This window comes from Musca autumnalis, unplaced genomic scaffold (genome assembly GCF_047663935.1).
Source record: "Musca autumnalis isolate F117 unplaced genomic scaffold, ASM4766393v1 scaffold_5, whole genome shotgun sequence".
Lineage (NCBI taxonomy): Eukaryota > Metazoa > Arthropoda > Insecta > Diptera > Muscidae > Musca > Musca autumnalis.
The window spans coordinates 28,630,882-28,655,919 of NW_027412088.1; the positions used below are offsets into that span (position 1 = coordinate 28,630,882).

The 25,038-nt window shown below is 32.8% G+C and overlaps 1 protein-coding gene across 1 annotated transcript in view; it reads left to right on the forward strand.

The window, feature by feature from the left end:
* The first annotated feature begins 200 nt into the window (after positions 1–200).
* The window catches only part of stw (laccase), a 316,854-nt gene continuing 292,016 nt past the window's right edge, over positions 201–25,038 (forward strand). Inside the window, exons 1-2 of the mRNA XM_073957009.1 lie at positions 201–368; positions 23,631–24,967. Of these exons, the coding sequence (XP_073813110.1) occupies positions 24,856–24,967 (112 nt within the window). The 5' untranslated portion in view covers positions 201–368; positions 23,631–24,855. The remainder of the gene's footprint in view (positions 369–23,630; positions 24,968–25,038) is intronic.

The window sequence follows — 25,038 nt, forward strand, 5'->3', positions numbered from 1 at the left end:
ACAACAAAAATAATAACTGTTTCAAATTGTAGCGTAGTAAAGCGATTACTTGTTATAAAATGAAAAAAAAACGACAATAACAAACCGAACAAAAGCCACAATGGAAAGCTTTTGAGTTGCATGATTTTCATTCTTTACTTGCAGTAGTGGTATAGCCGCCAAAACGCCAAGGCATGATGTCAGTACAGACCGAAACGCATACCCCTTCAAATCACGTAAACGATATTTAAGAAAAATCTGCACTGCCAAGGTGCTGTTAACAGAGGAGTAGGAGAGCTGTAACGTGACAGCAGGCGCAGACGTTGCAGCTAATGCTTTGCTGAGAAAGCTTTACTAAAAGGAAATCCAACATCAGTTGATAGTTGATGGTAAGGCCAAGCCAAATGAAAACCGGCTAAGAGATGAAAATGTGTAACATTTTCACTTAGAGAGAGAATGAACTTTTTATTGGAAATCTCTCAGATGGGAAAGAGCTAAAAGAGGAAAATCTTACTCGCAATAAGAGATTTAACGTGTAATGATTGGCTTTACATGGAAACAATAGACTTAAGACACAAACTTGTTATTAGAGAGTTATAAGTTTGTCTCATGTTTGGAAATCTCTCAGGTGGGAAAGAGTTAGAAAGGAAAATCTCACTCACAATAAGAGACTTAACTTGTAATGTTTGGTTTATCGTGTGGCAACAATAGACTTAAGACACGAACGTCTTATTAGAGAGTTAAATATTGTTCTCAAAGTAGTTTACAACAATGGTGTGCACGGCCATCCACTGGTGGTTTCTGTAAAATACTCTTAATTTCATTAATTCAACAACACTTGGGCGTTTAAGTATTTTTTGTAATAATTCTTTAATAATTCATTTGTAGCAAGATTTTAAATAACATTAGTGCTTAAAAATGTTTAAATATGTAATGAAACAACAAGAAAAATTAAATATTAATTCTCCCTTAAATTTTCTCTTTTCCTATTTTGCTCACCATTGGTTTACAAGAATAGATGATAATAAGAGTTGAACGATATGAGAAATGTATTCAATGAGATATGGATTTTCATAGGAGTAAAACAAGAAGAGTTAACAATATGAACCTCTTAATTTCAATTTTTTGTAATGAAAGATTTAAGACATAAGCTGAGTTATGAAGTATGGTAACATGGGCGCCTTCGCCACGTTTTTTTTAAAATGTTCTCATATCGACATCATTAAAGTTTTTCCAAATATTATTTTTGGTAAGAATATTAGCATGTCTTGACTATAAGTTTTGATATATAAATGATTATAATTTTGTTTTTAAAATATTATTTTTGAGAATTTACAAAATGTCTAAAAAGTGGCGAAGCCTCCCTACCCATGGGGTAGCTTCGCCATCGACATAGGACATATAGCAACGGACTCTAAAACTGGCATTTACCATACTTCCTCCCCAAATATCAACATTATACATAAAAAGAACATGTTTTCTATTTAATAATCAAAAATGATTCTAAAATTTACAAAAAGAAACATATTGTAGCCGTTAATTGAAGTAGGTTCCTTGAATTTAGGCATAAAAATGACATTTTTGCCAAACTAGATAGGTTTAGCACAATATTTGATTTCAACTTCACATTATAGCGTGGTATATCAATAGCATAAACAATTTAAGTTAAACCTGACATATTTCTCACATTAACCCACAACACCCCTATCATGGCGTAGCCGCCCCACCCCCTACATAGTTCATAATATGAATATATTGACATTTATAATTACTTTTATCATGCAAATCATTTGGATTTATATTCTTCAGTAGTTGTCTATTAACGGTATAAAATATAATTTTGATATCACAAAAGGTATACAAGATATCACAAAATATACCTACCATGAATATTTTTCTCAATACCCCAAAAACATTAAACCGCGTGCATCAGCAATCATATATTTGATAGAAATGCCAATTTTTGGGAGATGAAAGGTCTTCGTTAAACTCACAATTTTCCCTTTAACGGCATTTTTGTAGCAGTTATAATTATCAAGAAAATCGGTGGTGGCGAAGGCGCCCCAGTGGCGAAGCCGCCCCTTGTTACCATATATGAATGTATATGAAAATAAAAAACAGGAAAAAAGGATCAAGTGACCTCCTCTATAGATAAATATGACCAGACTCCTGTAATTAAAAAAACAAAACAAGTAAAAAAGTATCAGTCGGCTTTGCCGACAGAGATATACCCTCAGCCTGTGTGGATTGAAATACTTTTTTCCCAAAAAACAAGTAAGTACGTATCAGTCAGCTGTGTGACGGAGAAATACCCTCAGCCACTGACCAAGAAAAAAACAACAAAACCAAATATATTGATTTTATATCACGAGTTTGCTTTAAAATCTGTAGGTACCGTAACGTGGGCATATACCAAATCATTGACATATACCAAACATTTTTGGCAACCAAACTTCCTCATAAAGGACTCAAAATATTAAATTATGTTAAAATAAGTTTGAAAAAAAAAAATTTTGAAAAAATTTTAGAGTTATCTTGCACAATATCCGACAGGGTTTTGAAGCATTTGGGCCATTATCTTAGGAAGTATTGACTTACTCCGGAACAAAATGTACCTTTGTAAATGAGGCCGCTCCAACAATCTACTGATAAAGAGTCAAAACGATGCGAGAGGAGCTCTTAAACTTCACTTTATTCGAATTTTTTGTGGGAGGTACCCGAAGGAGTGGACCGATATATACTGGACTGGATGAAATAATACAATGTGCAAAGCCTGCATCAATCAAAAACTCCCTGCGAGGTTGGTGCCGTTAGGGTTTCTTGGAGCTTTTAGGTCAATATCTCAGGAATTATTGACTCCGGCATAAAATTGTACCGTCGTAAAGCGAGCCACAAAAAAAACTTACTGAAAAAAAATTCAAAACGATCCGTGAGGAGCTTTTAAACCTCACTTTATCCTTATTTTGTGTGGGAGGTACTTGAATGAGTGGACCGATACAATCCATATTCCAACCTGATACATGACAAGATGAAATAATACGATGTGCAAAACCTGCATTAATCAGAAATTCCCTGCGAGGATTATCTTGCGGATTTGCCATTTTGGTTGGTGCCGCCAGGGTTTCTTGGAACTTTTAGGCCAATATCTCAGGAAGTATGGACTTCCGCAAGCAAAAAAGTGTACCGTCATAAAGGGAGCCGCAAGGAAAACAAATTGCAAAACCATCCGAGGGGAGCCTTTAACCCGAAGGAGTAGACAGATATAGTTCATATTCTAACCAGATCTATATCTGGAAGGAACAATACGATGTGCAAAGTTTTGACCAAATCGATTGCTCCCTTCGAGAGTTACCGTTCAGACCATTTTACAGAAAAATTTTGAACTTTTGTGGGGGAGGTACCAGAATGAGTGGACCGATATGGCCCATCTTCGAACTTAAACTAAGTTTGAACAAAATATTACGATACCCAAATTTTGGTTCGAATCGGTTGAACTATTCGAGAGTTATCGTGCGCACAAGCCAGACAGACATCAAAGTGTTTATACCCTTCTAGCCTAAAGGCTGAGGGTATAAAAACTTATGGATTTAGGAGGGGTTTCAAAATTTTGGGCGTATAAACCGACAAAAGTATGGATAGGATTAAAGCTCAAAAATTTGCGGGGATATATAGGGCTTTTTTATCACACTAGCCTACGAAAAACATAATATCGCTGTAAACAGGGCCACTAGGAAAACCTTCGGAAAAAATGTCCAAAGGATCCTGGAACAGACGCTTAAGCACACAAAAATGTTGAACATTTGTGTGGGTGGAACCACAAGGATTGGACAGATAGGGCCCAAATTTGAACATAAATTAAGTTTCGACAATATTTAAAGATCCAAAGTTTGGACCAAATCGGAATATTTTCCAATTTTTGTGGGGGAGGTACCGGAAGCAGTGGACCTATAAGCACCACCTTCGAATTTCATCTTATATTCGAAGATATATTAAAATATCCAAGGTGTGGACGAACGCAGTATTCGGTACGAGGTCTACAGCCACTACATATGGTGTCATAGGGGGTTTTCTCAAGAAGTATGGACTTGCCCATGAAAAAACTTTTACTGTCGTAATAGAGGCATCGAATGCAAGTTGTTTCAACAAAATTCAAAGTGATTCGGGAGCAGGTCTTAAAGTGAATTTATCCAAGGAGTGGACAAATACAGTCCATATTCGAACCTGATCTATATCTGGTAGATATATTAGGATGTGTAAAGTATGGACCAAATCGGTCACTCCTATCAAATGTTATGGTGCGCACAATTTTTCCGAACATATTTGAACTTTTGTGGGGGAGGTACCTGAAGGAGTGGACCGATGTGGCTTGTCTTCGAACTTGAACTGAGTTTGCACAAAATATTACGAAGGTCACATTTCGGACCGAATCGGCAAACCACTTCGAGAATTATCCAACCATTACACACGGTGTCATAGGGGTTTTTTGTACCTTTTAGGTTATTTTCTCAGGAAGTATGGACTTGCCCCTGATGAAGCTTATACCGTCGTATGGGGGGCAGTAAATACAAGTTGCTACAACAAAAATCAAACCGATTCGACAGCAGCTCCTAAACTGAACTTTTCCGAAATTTTGTATGGGAGGTACCCGAAGGAGTGGACCGATTGAGTCCATATTGAAACCTTATCTAAGTCTGGTAGAAATTTCACGATGTGCAAAGTATGGATCAAATCGGTTACTTCCTTCAAGAGTTGTCGTGCGCACAAATTTTCGGAACATTTCCGAACTTTTGTGGGGGAGATACCGGAAGGAGTGGACCGATATAGCCCATCTTCGAACTTTAACTAAATTTGGACAAAATATTACAAAAGCCAAATTTTGGATCGAATCGGTTGATCCGTTCGAGAGTCATCGTGCGCTCCAGCCAGCCAGACAGACAGACATACGGACGGACATTGCTCAATCGACTCCAAATTGTCTGAAACACATTTCGTCCAAACATACTTGGGGTCAAAAACCATTATTTCGATGAGGCACATTTTGCCCGTATGAAAGTGTATATACTAGGCCGGGGCGATTTGCATGGAAGGAAAAAAGTGTTATCGGGCGCCTGGAGTTTCTGATTCTTGGGATTGTACTGAGCAAAAAAGTCAACTAGACCATATGTCTACGGTGAAAATCGAGCAACCGGATTTTGACTTGAAGTTTTTTCAAGGATTTTTGGATATTTTGGCATATAACAGCCAAACCACTGAGATTTTCGTTCCAACACAAAGACAGCAATTGTAGCCAAGACAATAATAAAGAACTCTCTAGTACATCGCAAAAGCATTGGAACGCCCCTTCAGACAGTTATGGCCTCGAGAAGGTGCACATTTTTCGGAAAATATCGATAAATGACACTGTGCTACAAAATGGGACTCAAATTCATTGGGTGGAAAATTCCTTTTGGAGATGAAATCCCTTGGTAAGTGTACTAAGAACCCAAAAGGAAATTTTCACCATAGGTCAAGTTTCCGAGATACAGCGTGATTAATGGTTTAATTTTGGCCCCTTAATTTGTGAGAGACTAGCTTTATATCTCTCTAAAGTGTTATTTTAGCTTCATTTTGACATTACATGTCGTCATTCAAAAAGAATGGTGAATCTTTTTGTAAAATATATCATCCCTCTAACTCAACTCCTTTTCATTTTTTGAACCGTAGTAACAGTACCACAAGACGAGATTTTACAGCATCCAAATATTCTACAAAAATGTTGTTCAGAAGATTTTAGATACGGTTCTCATTGATGACCAATCGATAATTCCCCGTTTTCATGGTCCTTTTTGACATTTACCCGGTTTTTGTTCAGAAAACTATGTTTAGTTTTTATGTATATTCGTTATTGGTCTGTTTTGCTCCTGAAATACTTACCATAAATAGCTCTTGTAATGACGAACACGTTAATAAAAAATTTTATTGAAGGATAGATCCGGTTATCTAAATTTTTGAACCGGATATTCTGATATCAAACCCGATTCTGATTTTGGAACCGGTTTTAAGTAACCGATTAACCGTATATCTACATCATTAGAAAGCTAATAAAATGGTCAATCAAATGACAGCAAGCAGCTGATTACAACTTTGTTGGTTCCGAAGCTAGAACAAAAAAACCGCTTTCTTAAACCGATTTTGATGTAAAATATCACTGGGTTGAAAAATTCTTTTTGGCGATGAAAGTCGATTAAGATAGTACTATAAATCTGGAAAGACAGTTTGACCTATGGCAAAACTTCTGAGTTATGGTGAGATGAATTTGTGTTATGTTGTTTTTTTATCATGCACTTAAAGTTCATCAAGAATGAATTAATATCGCCATAACTCAGAAGTTTGAACCACGTTTACATCAAAATCGGTTTAAGAAAACGGTTTTTTGTTCTAGCTTCGGAACCAGCAAAGTTGTAATCAGCTGCTTGCTATCATTTGATTGACCATTTTATTAGCTTTTTAATGATGTAGATATACGGTTAATCGGTTACTTAAAACCGGTTCCAAAATCAGAATCGGGTTTGATATCAGAATATCCGGTTCAAAAATTTAGATAACCGGATCTATCCTTCAATAAAATTTTTTATTAACGTGTTCGTCATTACAAGAGCTATTTATGGTAAGTATTACAGAAGCAAAACAGAACAATAACGAATATACCTAAAAACTAAACATAGTTTTCTGAACAAAAACCGGGTAAATGTCAAAAAGGACCATGAAAACGGGGAAATATCGATTGGTCATCAATGAGAACCGTATCTAAAATCTTCTGAACAACATTTTTGTAGAATATTTGGATGCTGTAAAATCTCGTCTTGTGGTACTTTTACTACGGTTCAAAACATAAAGGACGAAAAGGACATGAAAGGAGTTGAGTTAGAGGGATGAAATATTCTACAAAAAGATTCATCATTCTATTTGACTGACGACATGTAATGTCAAAATGAAGCTAAAATAACGCTTTAGAGAGATATAAAGCTATTTTCTCACAAATTAAGGGGCCAGAATTAAACCATTAATCACGCAATATCTCGGAAACTTGACCTATGGTGAAAATTTCCTTTTGGGTTCTTAGTACACTTACCAAGGGCTTTCATCTCCAAAAGTAATTTTCCACCCACTGAATTTGAGTCCCCTTTTGTAGCACAGTGTCATTTATCGATATTTTCCGAAAAATGTGCACCTTCTCGAGGCCATAACTGTCTGAAGGGGCGTTTCAATGCTTTTGCGATGTACTAGAGAGTTCTTTATTATTGTCTTGGCTACAATTGTTGTCTTTGTGTTGGATCGAAAATCCCAGTGGTTTGGCTGTTATATGCTAAAATTTCCAAAAATCCTTGAAAGAAAACTTCAAGTCAAAATCCGGGGGCTCGATTTTCACCGTAGACATATGGTCTAGTTGACTTTTTTGCTCAGTACAATCCCAAGAATCAGAAACTCCAGGCGCCCGTGAAGGTGTTCAAATCGCCCCACTCTAGTATATACCCTCGTTAGCATAAATGCTGAGGGTATAAAAATCAAAGCGATTCGAGAGCAGGTCCTAAACTGAACTTTTCCGAAAATGTGTGTGGGGAGTATCCGAAGGAGTGGACCGATTAAGTACATATTGGAATCTCATCTAAGTATGTAAGAAATTTCACAATGTGCAAAGTATGGACCAAATCGGTTATTCTCTTTAAGAGTTATCGAGTGCACAAATTATCAGAACTTTTTCGACATTTTGTGGGGGAGGTACCGGAAGAAGTGGACTGATTAACCCATCTTCGAACTTAAACTAAGCTTGGACAAAATATAACGAAAGCCAAATTTTGGACCAAATCGGTTGATCCGTTCGATCCGTGCGCACTAGCCAGCCAGACAGACGGACGGACACGGCTAAATCAACTCCAAATTGTCTTAAAAACATTTCGTCCAAATATACTTGGGGTCTAAAACCATTATTTCGATGAGGCACATTCTTACCCATGTAATTTCAAAAAAATTAAAATAGGGTTAAACGGACGGAACGGGGCGGGTACAAAAGTATATTTGGGCTGAAAGAGGAGACTCTCGGGCATCATTCTGTGAAAACGAAAACAATGAACACAATATCTGTTATAGTTTCCGAGAAATGGCTATTTCTTTGCAAATTTCTGGAGAAAGAAATAGCTATGTATTTCTCGGAAACTATAACAGATATTGTGTTCATTGTTTTTTATACCCTCAGCATGTATGCTAACGAGGGTATATACACTTTCATACGGACAAAATGTGCCTCATCGAAATAATGGTTTTAGACCCCAAGTATGTTTGGACGAAATGTGTTTCAGACAATTTGGAGTCGATTGAGCAATGTCCGTCCGTCTGTCTGTCTGTCTGGCTGGCTGGTGCGCACGATAACTCTCGAACGGATCAATCGATTCGATCCAAAATTTGGCTTTCGTAATATTTTGTCCAAACTTAGTTTAAGTTCGAAGATAGCTATATCGGTCCACTCCTTCCGGTACCTCCCCCACAAAAGTTCGAAAATGTTCCGAAAATTTGTGCGCACGAAGTAACCGATTTGGCCAATACTTTGCACATCGTGAAATTTCTACAAAACTTAGATGAGTTTCCAAAATGGACTCAATCGGTCCACTCCTTCGGGTACCTCCCACACAAAATTTCGGATAAGTTCAGATTAGGACCTGCTCTCGAATCGCTTTGCTTTTTGTTGCAACAACTTGTATTCATTGTCCCCCATACGACGGTACATGTTTCATCAGGGGTAAGTCCATACTTCCTGAGAAAATATCCTGAAAGATGCAAGTAGCCCCTCTCACACACAATTTCGGATAAGTTCACTTTAAGACCTGCTTTCGAATCACTTTGATTTTTGTTGGTACGATTTGCATTCGCTACCTCCATTACGACGGTAAAGGTTTTTTCAGGGGCAAGTCCATATTTCTTAGGAAAACAGCCCGAAAGGTGTTAAAAATCCCTATGTCACCATATGTGGCTGTCGGAGAGCACGATAACTCTCGAACTGTTCAACCGATCCAACATTTGGTCTTCGTCATATTATATCCAAACTTAGTTTCATGGGGCAATACATGTCCACAACTTCCGGTACTTCTCCCCAATATTTAAAAAATGTCACTAACATGGTAGGACGATGTCACTTGAATGGGGCAACCAATTTGGTTCAAACTTTGGATCTCCTACAATTTTGTCAAAATTTAGTTTAACTTCTAAAATGGCCCATATCGGTCCTCTCTAAGGGTACCTCCCCAACAAAATTTCAACATTTGTGCCTTAGTGCAGTTAATTCCTAATCCACATGTTTGTCGGCAAGTTCAAATGTCCAAATAGGGCCACAAAATTCTGAAGATACCTTAAATACATTCGATCTGTCCGTAGGTGAAAGTTTCACTTCACATTGGCTGAGGGTATATATCTGTCGGCAAAGCCGACTGACACTTTTTTACTTGGTTTTTTTTTTTTTTTTTTTTTTTTTTTTGTTAAATAATAAATAATGATGCCCAAGAGTGTACTCTTTCAGCCCTAGAAAATTGCGAAAATGTTTCCGTCTTAAGGAGCACGCCACGCCCACACCTTCCAATATTTTGACCTAATTTTTTGGTTTCCTTAGTTTCAATATGTTTATCCTATACATAAATTAACAATAAGTGACGACAAAAAAATTGGGGTTTTGGGCAAGAAAATCGATTCCTGAGCCACTGTGCGCCGGTCCGTCTATAGTAATCACTCTAATTGAGATGGTACCCTAAAATTTTGCACAGATGAGTCTTCTGTTTTCAAGTAGGTCAAGTTCGAATATGGCCTACGTTGTGGAAAAGCCCCCTTATAACGATTTCAGGTATTTTGTAGTTGTTCGCTACATTTTCTGAATTAGCTATAATTTGGCAGTGGACTCTAAATTTCAAATTGTAGCTAATTCGGTCAGAAAATGTATCTAAAAACTAAAAAAACTGAATCGGGCAACAAGCCTATCAGTAAGGCTTTGATGGAACTCACACAGGCTAGCGCAGCAAAAGAACGTCAACTGCCAATACAACCATAAGTGATTTTATAATAATTATAATAATTGTTCCATAAACATCCCATGCGGGATAAGGAAGCCTTCTCTCATATCAATGAGTGATCCCCGATTCATATTAGCTCAATGATATGGAACCTACAGTTTATCGCCGAGTCCGAACGGCGTGTCCTAAGACACCACTTGTAGAGAAGTTTTACATGGCTGAAATACTCAGGAACTGTTGCCACCATGGAAAATTTGATGTTGCCTACCCGGGGAATCGGACCCACGAATTTCGGCGTGCAAGGCGGGTGTGCATACCATTGCACAACAGTGGCACCCAAAGTGATTAAGTAATTTTAGACCAATTAAAATCCATACTTGCAGTCGTCACAATTCGTAATGAGTCGGAATTTACAGTATTACTGAGACAGCGCACTGTTTATTTTGGACGCAGCCAGCCGATGTTACAGATATTTTGAATCTGGACACAGAAGAACTCGAACAAGCCATTATAGTAGCAGTATAGCATAGAATTTTTACAGGAATTTGTCTAACAAAAATATTATATCACTGTTAATAGAACCACAAAGAGTACCTTCGTTAAAAATTTCAAAACGATCTCAATCCTAAATTTATTAACTTTTTCCAGGGTAGGCGTTGTCTGATGTAGTCCTGCTTGGAACTTAATGTAAGTTTCAGGAAAATATTATGATGTGCATAAGTTGGACCACCACTCATATAAATTGGTCACCGTAGGTGTTGTAAGAGTCTTTGGACTATTACGTCTGGAAGCATAGACTTGTCTACTTTAAGTAAAAATGTCAAAACTTTCCTCGATAAGCCGTTAAAATGCATACAGGCCAAATTTTGAAATTTTCGGATGGAAATACCTGAAGGTGATAACGGATATAGACCTTCTTGGAACTTAATGTATGTCTGGAAGAAATTTTACGATGCAAGAGTGGCGAAGGTACCCAAAGGAGTGGTCCATACTGGACCATAATTTCGAAGATGAACTAAATTTAGAAAAATATTACGAGTGGTAAATGTGAACAGGGCTAAATCAGCTCCAGATTGTCTGTACCGGATTTCGTCCAAGCATACTTGGGGTCAAAAGCCATTATCTTAATATGTCGCATTTTGACGTATCGAATTAAAAAAAATAGTTTTTAAATTTCCCGAATAGGTATTTAAAATGAAGTTTTCAGTTTATTCACATACAAACAAAAGACTTAAGACACAAGGCAACGGGAAAATTCTCATGAGAACAGATTATCAATCAAACGTTTTGTGTTCAGAGAAAAGTACGTCTTCTTCTGAGCAGCATTACACCACATTATGAACCCCATATTTTTTTCAACACATCATATGTAAGACTTAAGGCTAATCAATAACAAAAAAAAACAAAACTCATTTAAAATATCAATCGATCGATTTTCACTTCCAATTGACACCAATCACCGGTTGGCTAGCTATCTTTTGTATTTGAACCTGACATAACAAAAGAAAATGAAAGTAAAATGGGAGAGAGAAAAAATCAAAACTTAATTGTGCATCAATTGTATGGCATTTAACATTACAGATCCGTTAGCCTATGGCGTTCATAAATTAATTTCACATAAATAATCTGTTGAGAAAAAAATATTTTTTTCTGTCTATTTTCCAATTCAAATTATGTGTTCAAAGTTCAATGCATTTATGCGAACATGTTATTTATCGATTCACGAAAATCGAATCGAAAAAATTGCTAATGCGATTAGGCACATTTTTAAATGCCACCTAAAATGGATTTTCCCCATTTAAGATGAAAGTATTATATGAAAATAAAGTAGGTTGAGTAAGTTACTAATATGTTATTTGCCTGTGTGAAAGTACTGACTGTGAAATTTTGTTAAATGTTTAGTTTTTATGTACCCATGAAACGTTAACATATAATTAAAAATCATGCAAATATTTTCAGAAAAACCAATAAGTTAGCGGTAAACAGGTAGCATAGAGCAATAAGTTTTGAAATAGCAAATTAAGTGACTTTCAAAAAGGAATGAATTGCTTTCCCAATAGGCGCGCGAATAAAATAACTGCCAAAAATTATGATACAAGAAAGACGTTATAGCTTTTACAATATTTAAACAATTAAAGTATACAGTGAGGACAACTTTGTCTAACGGTCATAATTGTAGATTTTTTAAAATTTTACGAAGGTCCAAAAAGAAAAATTTTTTTTTCAGTTTTTAGGATATTTCCCAGAAGTGTAGGAGAAAACATACACGAAAGTAACGTGGTATTTTTTAACGAAAAAATTTCTATTGAAAATTGTAAAAAGTGGGCGTGATAACATTTTCTTTCCATAAAAACCTAAGTGATAAAAATAATAAATAAATAAATAAATAAATTAATAATTTAATAAATAAATAAATAAATAAATAAATAAATAAATAAATAAATAAATAAATAAATAAATAAATAAATAAATAAATAAATAAATAAATAAATAAATAAATAAATAAATAAATAAATAAATAAATAAATAAATAAATAAATAAATAAATAAATAAATAAATAAATAAATAAATAAATAAATAAATAAATAAATAAATAAATAAATAAATAAATAAATAAATAAATAAATAAATAAATAAATAAATAAATAAATAAATAAATAAATAAATAAATTAATAATTTAATAAATAAATTAATTAATAATTTAATAAATAAATAAATTAATAATTTAATAAATAAATAAATAAATAAATAAATTAATAATTTAATAAATAAATAAATAAATAAATAAATAAATAAATAAATAAATAAATAAATAAATAAATAAATAAATAAATAAATAAATAAATAAATAAATAAATAAATAAATAAATAAATAAATAAATAAATAAATAAATAAATAAATAAATAAATAAATAAATAAATAAATAAATTAATTAATAATTTAATAAATAAATAAATAAATAAATAAATAAATAAATAAATAAATAAATAAATAAATAAATAAATAAATAAATAAATAAATAAATAAATAAATAAATAAATAAATAAATAAATAAATAAATAAATAAATAAATAAATAAATAAATAAATAAATAAATAAATAAATAAATAAATAAATAAATAAATAAATAAATAAATAAATAAATAAATAAATAAATAAATAAATAAATAAATAAATAAATAAATAAATAAATAAATAAATAAATAAATAAATAAATAAATAAATAAATAAATAAATAAATAAATAAATAAATAAATAAATAAATAAATAAATAAATAAATAAATAAATAAATAAATAAATAAATAAATAAATAAATAAATAAATAAATAAATAAATAAATAAATAAATAAATAAATAAATAAATAAATAAATAAATAAATAAATAAATAAATAAATAAATAAATAAATAAATAAATAAATAAATAAATAAATAAATAAATAAATAAATAAATAAATAAATAAATAAATAAATAAATAAATAAATAAATAAATAAATAAATAAATAAATAAATAAATAAATAAATAAATAAATAAATAAATAAATAAATAAATAAATAAATAAATAAATAACTAAGTAAATAAATAAATAAATAAATAAATAAATAAATAATAAAATTTAAAATTGAAAAAAAGTGCCCGTAAAAGTGGGCGTGGTCAAATTTTCTTCTATGTTTGGTTATGGCGAACATTTCACAAAAAGAATTATCCAAATCGGTCCAGCTGTTCTCAACTGATGTCATTACTAACGAACAACATTTGATTTTTTTACAGTGTTTTATTTAACTTGCTTTGGTCCGTTTAGTTTAAATCTGGTAACACATTTTTAACACAGTTGCAGTTGACTAGTCGAACTAAAACTTTGCACGCTTTTCAGATTTAGATGACAATACATGAATATGGGCCTTATTTTTCCTACAGCCCTGGCTGTAACTTGGCATTTGGAGTCCTCAATGGTACAGAAACTTCTCCACCAAAAATTGTTGACTTAGTTCCACGTTTTGATATAGCCCCCATATAGTGGTACCACCCGATTTCAATTGTTTTAAGGATTTTATCTTCATTTTTAGCCAGAATTGGCTGTAACTTGGCATTTTGAGTCCCCAATGGAAAAGAACTTCCCCACCAAAAATTATGGACATAGGTCCAGGTTTTGTTATAGCCTTTATATAACGGTACTACACGATTTCAGGCATTTTCAAGTTTTTATCTAAATTTTCGGCCTAAATTGACTATAATTTTGTTCTCAGTGGTCAAAAAAAATTTATTTACTAAAATGTTACTGCTAAACCTAAGTAACGACGGGACGTACACAAATATTTCACCAACCTACCAAAATAACGCTCTCTGAGCGACCGTATTACCCAAATACGTTGAGTCCCAAATCACATTTAAAACACAAAATCCGCGACCGAAACTTATTTAAATGTTTTCATTCGTAAAACAAATAATTTTCCTTTGCAATGAATTCCCAGATAGCATTTGGAAGACTGTTTTTTTTTTTAAATCACATTGAGGAGTCTTTTTAGAGTCCTTTTGGTGATCAAAAACTGATTAAGTCGCTTGTATGATCAGAAAGGGACTCGAAAGTGACTCCCTGTAGTGATTAAAAAGAGTTCAATTTAAAATACAATAATAAATGTGTAGCATTCACAAATTAGTCATTGAAGTGTTTAAAATGTGACCATTTTTTGTTATTAATTGTCACATTTTGATCATCTGGAAGATTTAAAAGTGCTTAATCAAAAAAGGGTCATGCAGGTGTTTGAAAAGTGATTATAATTATGTATCTTCTGATCATATTATGAACAGTTAGGTGATTAAAAACTGATTGCTTTGTTTTATTTTTATTTGGTTGTAAATAAAAAAATAAAATTCTCATATACACTTTCTACAAAACTTTGATATAAATGTAACGTATAATATCCCAGTCAGCATTTTTTGAAAATTTTAATCAAATTCGAGTCTTTTTTGATCCGACTGCACGATTAAAAAGCTAGAATATGAGCTCATTTTCTGATCATAAATGACTCCTTTGTCGGTAGGAAAACATAACCTCAGGCGACTCTTCTAAACAAATCACAAATGAGTCTTTTTCGAGTCGTATTTCAATCATTTATTGGTGTTTTGTTGATTAATTTCGGACCCTTTTTCGAGTCTTTTTAGAGTCATGTTTATAATCATTAATGAGTCTTTAGGGAGTCATTTATGAGTCTTTTTGTTAGACGAAATAAATTAAAAAAATTTTCTTTTTATTCTTCTTTGTTTCTTTCCTTTGTTTTATAGTCTTTTCTGTTTTGTTATGTCTTTTAATTATCCTTTATGTTGCTTGGTGGTTAGTATACTGCTTCTTCATTTCACTTGGCAAAACCTGTTGTGTTGTGTTTGTCTGTACCTTTAATATTATACGTTACATTTATATCAAAATTTTGTAGAAAGTGTATATGAGAATTTTATTTTTTTATTTACAACCAAATAAAAATAAAACAAAGCAATCAGTTTTTAATCACCTAACTGTTCAAAATATGATCAGAGTATACATAATTATAATCACTTTTCAAACACCTGTATGACCCTTTTTTGATTAAGCATTTTTCAATCTTCCAGATGATCAAAATGTGACAATAAATAACAAAAAATTGTCACATTTTAAACACCTCAATGATTTATTTGTGATTGCTACACATTTGTTGTTGTATTTTAAATTGAACTCTTTTTAATCATTACAGGGAGTCACTTTCGAGTCCCTTTCTGATCACACAAGCGACTTAATCAATTTTTGATCACCAAAAGGACTCTAAAAAGACTCCTCAATGTGATTTTTGAAAAAACAGTCTTCTAAATGCTATCTGGGATTAAGTGTATATACAAACACAACACATGTTCTGGTTTTGGCAAGTGAAATGAAGAAGCAGTATACTCACCGCCCAACATAAAGGATAATTTAAAGTCATAACAAAGCAGAAAAGAAAACAAAGGAAAGGAAAGAAAAAGAGAATAAAGGGAAAATTCTTTTAATTTATTTCGTTTAATAAAAATACTCATAAATGACTCCCTAAAGATTCATAAACGATTATAAACATGACCCAAAAAAGACTCGAAAAAGAGTCCCAAATTATTCAACAAATCACCAATAAATGATTGAAATGCGAATCGAAAAAGACTTTATATACCATCAGAAAATGGGCAAAAATGACTCGAAACTAATGCAGAGGAAGACTCATTTGTGATTTGCTTAGACAAGTCGCCTGAGGTTATGTTTTCCTACCGACAAAGGAGTCATTTATGATCAGAAAATGAGCTCATATCCTAGCTTTTTAATCGTGCAGTCGGATCAAAAAAGACTCGAATTTGATTAAAATTTTCGAAAAATGCTGACTGGGTAGTTGAATTTGTTCAACTTACAAAAAGTATACACTCGACGTATTTCGGTAGTTCTCATAAGAATACATGTGTTCTACTTTTTTCACCACACACGCCCTGGGTATACGTCCGTATATAGGTATGAACCACCAACATAAAATACAATTTAAAAAAATTAAGTTTCAGTGTTTATAGCCTCAGCATTTATGCTAACGAGGGTATATGAAGAAAAGACAAAATTTTTTAGTTTTCCATAAAAAAAAAATTAAAAATTTTTTTTTAAGCTACATGAAAGATTTTTGGTACATAGATTGGGAAAAAAATGCCATTCTTAAATCTGCTCGTGATACTAATTTTGGTTGTTGCGCGCAAAAGTTATGTCGGTTTCAATTCTGATAAAAAGAAAAAAGTCTTTAAAAGTCTCTAATCATTATATTGAGAAACTCTCTTAATTAGGGGCTCCCTACACACTATATGTTTACTGAGGTCCCATAACTTAAGTGAAAAAGTTGTGCATTTTCGCGGAAATTAGGAAAGAATTCCAAACAATTGGTAGTTTGCAACTTGTTTTAATAAAATTCAACCTGCTTATGCCTCTAAAAAATATATAAAAAATATGTACGTAATCTATACATCGCGAAGATTCAAATGAAACCAAAACTATACAAATCCGTTTAGTGGTTTTCATATTATAGCGAAAACAAAAAAATATATTGAGGAAATTTATAAAATTTTTGTAAGAGAAAATATTTATTAAAATTTATTTTGTGAGTTAGTTGAACAAAATGTAAGAAAAATAGGTCGGAGTTTTTCTTCTATTTTAGTTAAATTTCACGCAATAAATCACATTTTTTATTCTAATCACTTCTCGAAAACACGCTAACATCTAGCAGAAGATATGGATATCTTTCAAATAAATGTTGGGTTCCTTTAAATGGGGTATAATCTTGAAATAAAATTGTATCGGGTAATGTTCATTTTGAAATGCGTGTAAATCGCGAAATCCTCAAAATCACTTGATGCGCATGCGTTTTACCAATACAGCGAATTCTTCTCTTTTAATTTGTACACATTTGCCAGGATTTACTTTGGCCGCTAAGATGTAGCATCGTCTGCAGTTTAGTGTGCAACAAACTGTATAACGCTTATATTTTGCACTTTTTATGCGCATCCGATTTCACTATCAACCGTGAAAAAATACATCGATCTAAACATATTTCAATAAAATCCATCAAGAACCGTGGATGTAGCATCACACAGTATTTTTTGGATAAATCGGATACAGCTCCCATGCCACTAAATTTTTCAAACCGCTGTTTTCGCATAAACGCGAGTGATGATTCACTTTCTTCATTGAAATGGAAACGACCCACATAAAAAGCGAATTAGTCAGCGATATTTTGAAAAACATTTTTCGCAAATTTTTAAATTTTTGCAGTAGTCATTTCCGCCGTTCTAGTAGATGGAGTTTTACGATCTGTGATTCATATGATCCGGATCGTCGAAAAACTAAAATATCGCGGGGTACTAGCACACTCAAAGCGATATTGTAAATACTGTACCCAAACAATAGGTTTTTTAGAAAAAATATCGCACTAAATGTTGGCCTTTGGCAGTAGATTACTCTTCTTCTGTGTGGGCTACATACTCAATTATGATTATGCGAAATCGCGAGTTCTTTAATCCTATAATTGGTTTTTCGAAATATCCGAATGCGCGTCCCAGTTACATAAAAAATACAAAAAACACCTGAAATCCGGCTTCAAAATGTCAGCATCCATAAAAGGTGGATGCAGTGGAAATTTTGGAAAGTGATACATTAGAAGTGTAATCTTCATTTTGCATTCTCCTACTTTTACTTTGGACAGATGTCCGTCCTTTGAATGGTTTAATCAGAAATCGAATAGCAATGTAAAAAACCTGTTTAGCGTCAACGTGTTTTTACCTATGTTTTTTCCTTTACGCGGTCGTAACTACCACGTAAATTAAATTTTGTTTGCTAAATTTTTGAGCTTTGTACAAAAACATCTAAATTAATCCAGCAATAGTCATAGTTATTGGTAAACTACAATAGTTCGCGTATTATAATAGTGCAAACCTTGGCTTCATGGAAACTAAAAAATTTTGACTTTTCCTCATATACACTTTCATACGGGCAAAATGTGCCTCATCGAAATAATGGTTTTAGACCCCAAGTATGTTTGGACGAAATGTGTTTCAGACAATTTGGAGTTGATTTAGCCATGTCCGTCCGTCTGTCTGTCTGGCTGGAGCGCACGATAACTCTCGAACGGATCAACCGACTCGGTCCAAAATTTGGATTTCGTAATATTTTGTCCAAACTTAGTTTAAGTTCGAAGATGGGTTATGTCGGTCCTCTATTCCGGTACCTCCCCCACAAAAGTTCAAAAAATTTCGGAAAATTTGTGGGTACGATAACTCTTGGAGGGAGTAACCGATTTGGTCCATACTTTGCACATCGTGAAATTTATACCCGACTTAGATGATGCTCCAATATGGACTCAATCGGTCCACTCCTTCGGGTACCTCGAATTGCTTTGATTTTTATTGTAGCAACTTGTATACACTGCCCCCCATACAAAGGTATACGTTTCATCAGGGGCAAGTCCATACTTCCAGAGAAAATAGCCTGAAAGTTACAAAAACCCCTATGACACCGTGTGTAGTGGTTGGAACGCCAGATAACTTTCGAGTGGATCCGCCGAGTCGGTCCAAAATGTGGCCTTTGTAATATTTTGTGCAAACTTAGTTTAAATTCGAAGATAAGCCATATCGGTCCACTCCTTCAGGTACCTCCCCCACAAAAGTTCAAAAATGATCGGACAAATTGTGCGCACAATAACTCTTGAAGGGAGTGACCGATTTGATCCATACTTTACACATCCTAATATATCTACCATGTTTATATCAGGTTTGAATATGGACTATATTTGTCCACTCCTTTGGGGTCCTCCCACACAAAATTTTAGATAAATTCACTCTAAGACCTTCTCTCGAATCACTTTGATTTTTGTTAAAGCAACTTGCATTCGCTGCCTCAATTACGACAGTAAATGCTTTTTCAGGGACAAGTCCACACTTCTTGAGAAAACAGCCCGAAAGTTGTAAAAAAAACCCTATGGCATCATATGTAGTGGCTGGAGAGTTCGAACCGAATACTGCGTTCGTCCACACTTTGGATATTATAATATTTCTTCGAATAATAGATGAAATTCGAAGGTTGTGCTTATACGTCCACTCCTTCCGGTAGATCGAAAATCTTCGCTAAAGTGGTACGTGTGATATCTCATAAACGGAGCAACCGATTTAGTCCAGTCTTTGGATCTCTAAATATTGTCGAAACTTACTTTATGTTCAAATTTGGGCCCTACCTGTCCAATCTTTGTGGTACCACTCACACAAATGTTCAACATTTTTATGTGGTTAAGGGTCCTTTGGACATTTTTACCGAAGGTTTTCCTTATGGCCCTGTTAACAGCGATATTATGATTATCGTAGGATAGTGTGATAAAAATAGCCCCATCTATCGTTATCCCCGCATATTTTTGAGCTTTAATCCTATCCATACTTTTGTCGGTTCATACTCCCAAAATTTTGAAAACCCTCTAAATACATAAGTTTTTTTTGGAAAAAATTATTTCAATCCACACAGGCTGAGGGTATATCTCTGTCGGCAAAGCCGACTGATACTTTTTTACTTGTTTGTTTCAGAGCTCCGATTTACTCGCGAGTGAAAATTTGGGGGGAGGTTGTAAGCTTTTTTGGGTGCAATTTTTTGGTGGGGGTGGGGCATGTTTATTTGAGGGTGCGGTAAGTTTTTGTTTGGTTGGTGGAAGGGGGCAATTTGCCCACCTCAACTTGCTCAAATTCAAGAAGAGTTTCAATCGCGAGTGGAATTCGAGCGAATTAGAGCGAGTATTCGTTTATCATTTACTATATTTATATATTTATTTTGTATGTATTATTTATTTATTATTATTTTTTATTTATTATTAATTATTTGCTATTTATTACTTACTTTTATTATTTATTATTAATTATTTATTATTTATTTTTATTATTTATTAGTTATTATTTATTATTTACTCTTTATTATTTAATATTTATTATTTACTTATCTTTATTTACAATTTACTACTATTATTTAATATTTATTATTTAATACTTATTGTCTATTATTTATTATATAATATTTATTATTTACTATTTTTTATTTACTATTTTTTAATTATTATTTAATATTTATTATGTATTATTTATTATTTAGTTTTATTATTTTTTATTTGATATTTACTATTTGTTATTCATTATTTAATATTAATTATTTATTATTTACTATTTTTATACCCTACACCACTATGTGGTAAGGGGTATTATGTGTTAGTGCATTTGTATGTAACATACAAAAGGAAGCCAGATAGACCCATAGTTCCTTCTAGGGATATACATAGAATCACTTTCTGAGTCGATTTATGCATGTCCGTCCGTCCGTCCGTTCGCAACATACAGGTCGCATTTGTTGACCGATTTCGCTGAAAATTGGGGAATACCATTTTTTTAGCCGTCGGAGGATCAAGTTCTAACATGGGATATATCGGTCCACGTTTTGGTATAGCCCCCATATAACGGTACCCCCGATTTACGGTATTTTGACGTTTTCAGCTACATTTTCAGACCGATTTGGCTATAATTTGACATTTAGGGTTCTTAAGTGTCAAGTAACATATATAACAAAAGTTGTGGACATAGGTCCCCGTTTTGGTATAGCCCCCATATAACGATACCCCCGATTTGCGGTATTTTGATGTTTGTAGCTACATTTTCAGACCGATATAGCTATAATTTGACATTTAGGGTTCTTAAGTGTCAATAAACTTATATAACAAAAGTTTTGGACATAGGTCCACGTTTTGGTATAGCCCCCATATAACGGTACCCTCCGATTTGCGGTATTTTGACGTTTTTAGCTACATTTTCAGACCGATGTAGCTATAATTTAACATTTAGGGTTCTTAAGTGTCAATAAACTTATAAAACAAAAGTTGTGGACATAGGTCCCCGTTTTGGTATAGCCCCCATATAACGATACCCCCCGATTTGCGGTATTTTGATGTTTGTAGCTACATTTTCAGACCGATATAGCTATAATTTGACATTTAGGGTTCTTAAGTGTCAATAAACTTATAAAACAAAAGTTGTGGACATAGGTTCCCGTTTTGGTATAGCCCCTATATAACGGTACCCCCGATTTGCGGTGTTTTGACGTTTGTAGCTACATTTTCAGACCGATGTGGCTATAATTTGACATTTAAAGTTCTTAAATGTCAATAAACTTATATGACAAAACTTGTGGACATAGGTCCACGTTCTGGTATAGCCCCCATATAACGAATCACTTAAGTTCATATTTTCGTATAGCCCAGATACCTCCAAACTAGCTGTTAATGACATTTGAAGTTCCCACGTTATGTACCGATTTTCGATATTTTGAAGATTCTAGCTAAATTTTTTAACCGAATTAGGAGTTATTTGACATTAAAGGCTCCCATCAAAAACTGTCAACATAGGCCCATGTTTTATTATAACCCCTATATAACAGTACCTCCATATTTCTAGCCCACCAAAAATTGTCAACATATATAATTAGATATAGGCACCATAAAAAAGGGCCTCCCGAATGAAGCATAAATGTACATAAACATTATCTGACATTTTAACGTACCCACTTAAAGTTGGGGACAGGAATGAAAAGTAATTATTCCATTTTAGTTCAGAATATTTTATGGTGGAGGGTATGAAAAGTTCGGCCCGGCCGAACTTAATGCTTTTTTACTTGTTTATTTATTATTTATTATGTATTAGATATTATTTATTATGTATTATATATTTTTTATTATTTACTATTTATTATTTATATTTATTATTTACTAATTTTTATTTATTATGTATTATATACTATTTATTGTTTATTATTCATTATTTAATATTTACTATTTATTTATAAAATTTTTTATTTATTACTTATTATTAATTATTTACTATTTATTGTTTACTTTTTATTATTTATTATTCATTTTTTATTTTTTATTATTTATTATAATTTTTTTTTATTATTTATTACTTATTATTTGCTATGTATTATGTATTACTTGTTAATTATTATTATTTAATATTTATTATTTATTATTATTTATTTATTATTTATTACTTATTTTTTATTGTTATTTATTATTTACTATTTATTATTGTCTATTATTTAATATTTATTTTATACATACATATTATTTATTATATACCCGACATAAAATTTCAAAACGCTGATCAGTTCGATTTGTGTTGTAATTATTCGTTGTGTTGCACAATGATATTTTCAACACTTCTATATTAGAAGACATTCACTTTGTTTTGTTTGAAAAATCACAACATAGTTGAAAATGTTTGTGGTGTTGTTATAGCAAGCCATAAACGATTTGTTATAAATAATTTCTCTCTACAATTAACAATTAAAATAAATACACAATTACAGGATACCAAGCAAATTGAAAGATCATTGAACTTTGCCACAAATAAAATACTCAAATCACTCGAAACATGGCCAAGTGCAGTAGCTCATCACTACGAATAACACAGAGATTTATAATAAAATATTCAAATAATTAAAATTAAATTTAATTAGGATATTATATTTTTATGGCCTTATTATCGCGGTGTCATCACTCAATTGAGAAGCTTTGTATGTCATTTTTATGGTTTGTGTGTTTTGAAATATGGTTTCATTCAAAAAATTCACGACTTCATCATACAGAATATGAGTCAATTATAAACTTTTACTATAAGGAATTTTCAGTAGAATAGAATTGAGAAGTATATTAAAGTTTCTAAATTTCTGATTATAACCTTTAAGAGAAGAGAAGTTCTCTTTTGCCAAGAGAACTTTTAAGTGAAGAGAAAACGCAATTATTTTCCAATATTTGCGTGAACCTATTGGGAAAATGAGAAGAATTCATTTTCCTTTCAAGCTCGGAGTACCAGAGATCGCTCGGAAACAATTAAAACAACTCTTTGATCTCAAAACAGAGGACATTGTTAAAATAAGGTTTTTTAAGTTTCCAAAAAATTTGAAAGATCTTTTTCAAACTCAGGCATTTGTCTTTCAAATAGAATATTTTTTGTTAATTATAAATCACTTTCTTAAAAGCTCTAACCATAATTTTATTTTTATTTTATTATTACAGTTAATGTGTTAAATTCAAGCAAGCATGAGATCAAGATTGTGCATTATTGTGGCAAAGCTTGGCTGTGGTTGCTTGGCTTGCTTGCTGGCTAATGGCAAAATGGAGTTGAGCAAATTGTGAGACTGGATTTTAATTTGGCCAGACTAACTGGATGAATAAATAAAAATGAATGATTGTCTTGATAAGCCAGCGTAACGGTAACAGAGCCGCAGCACAATGTGTGGTTGGTCGGTCGTGTAATAGTAAAACAAGCCGCCTTGGCTGCAGCAGCCGTGACAGCGACGTTGGCCAAAACCACAGCACAGCTTTAGCCTGGTTAAACAACTTTTAGCCGCCCCTCCATCAATATATGAATCATTTTCTTCTTTTCACCGTCTTGTTTGAAACGCTACGAACATTGTCCCTCGGCATGAATGTGTCTGCTGTGATCGGTGCCGTGTGCATGCATGCGCTGACGCACAACATCCGTTACCGTTACTGCTGCTCCGTTTGGTAATGGTTGCTGGCTGTTGTCTTGCTCGTGGTGGTGGCGGCTAATGTCTGCTAGACCATTCATTGTCAGGCCAATAGATAGACTCCAACGGACAACAAAGACAGCAAGAAGTTAGCAGCGCTTTGTTTTGGCTCTATCTGGGGGTTCATTCAGAAGGTTTTATATATCCGTTCGTTTTACGTTTGGAATTCAGTTTGGTGCTTAAACGCGGGGCGCGAATTTCGTTCTCTGGACAAACTGAAATCGTGGTTGGCGTCTCACACAATTTTTTCTTGGTATCAAAAAATTGAAACAAAAAAAAGAAATAATTATTATTTCCCCAACAAAACATTGGATATAAGAAAAATTAACAAAAATTACAAGAGGAAAAAAAATTAAAAGCGAAATAGAAATATAACAAATTTCAAAACGAATTATTATTGCATACAAAGTGAAATTTTTGTAAAATAAAATAAATTTGAAATTTCGAAAAAGAAAGGAAATAAAAATCGTAACGCAACCAGCATAATTGTTCAGTGTAAACGGGTGGGCGTAAAACAATACAAAATATCAAGTGCACAACATTTCTATGCAAATTGTTTAGAAAAAATAGAAACAAAAAAATTAAGGAATTGAATTTTAAAATTCAATACCCTTTTTAACCTCAATTTCCTGTCCAACCAAAAAAAGGATATTGTGAAAAAAAATCGAAATTTCCCAAAAAAAATACAAACTAAACTAACGAAAACTAAAATGTCCGTCAAGTGGAAAGTAAATGTGCTTTTGGCACTATCCTTCGCCTTATTTGTGGATATACATTTGACCGAAGCTGTACGCATTGGACAAGCTCAAATACGTTTAAAAGGTAAAATTAAGAACAAATGAACAAAAGATGCATTTTTCAAAGGATTACAAATATTAAGCAACCGTTGATGA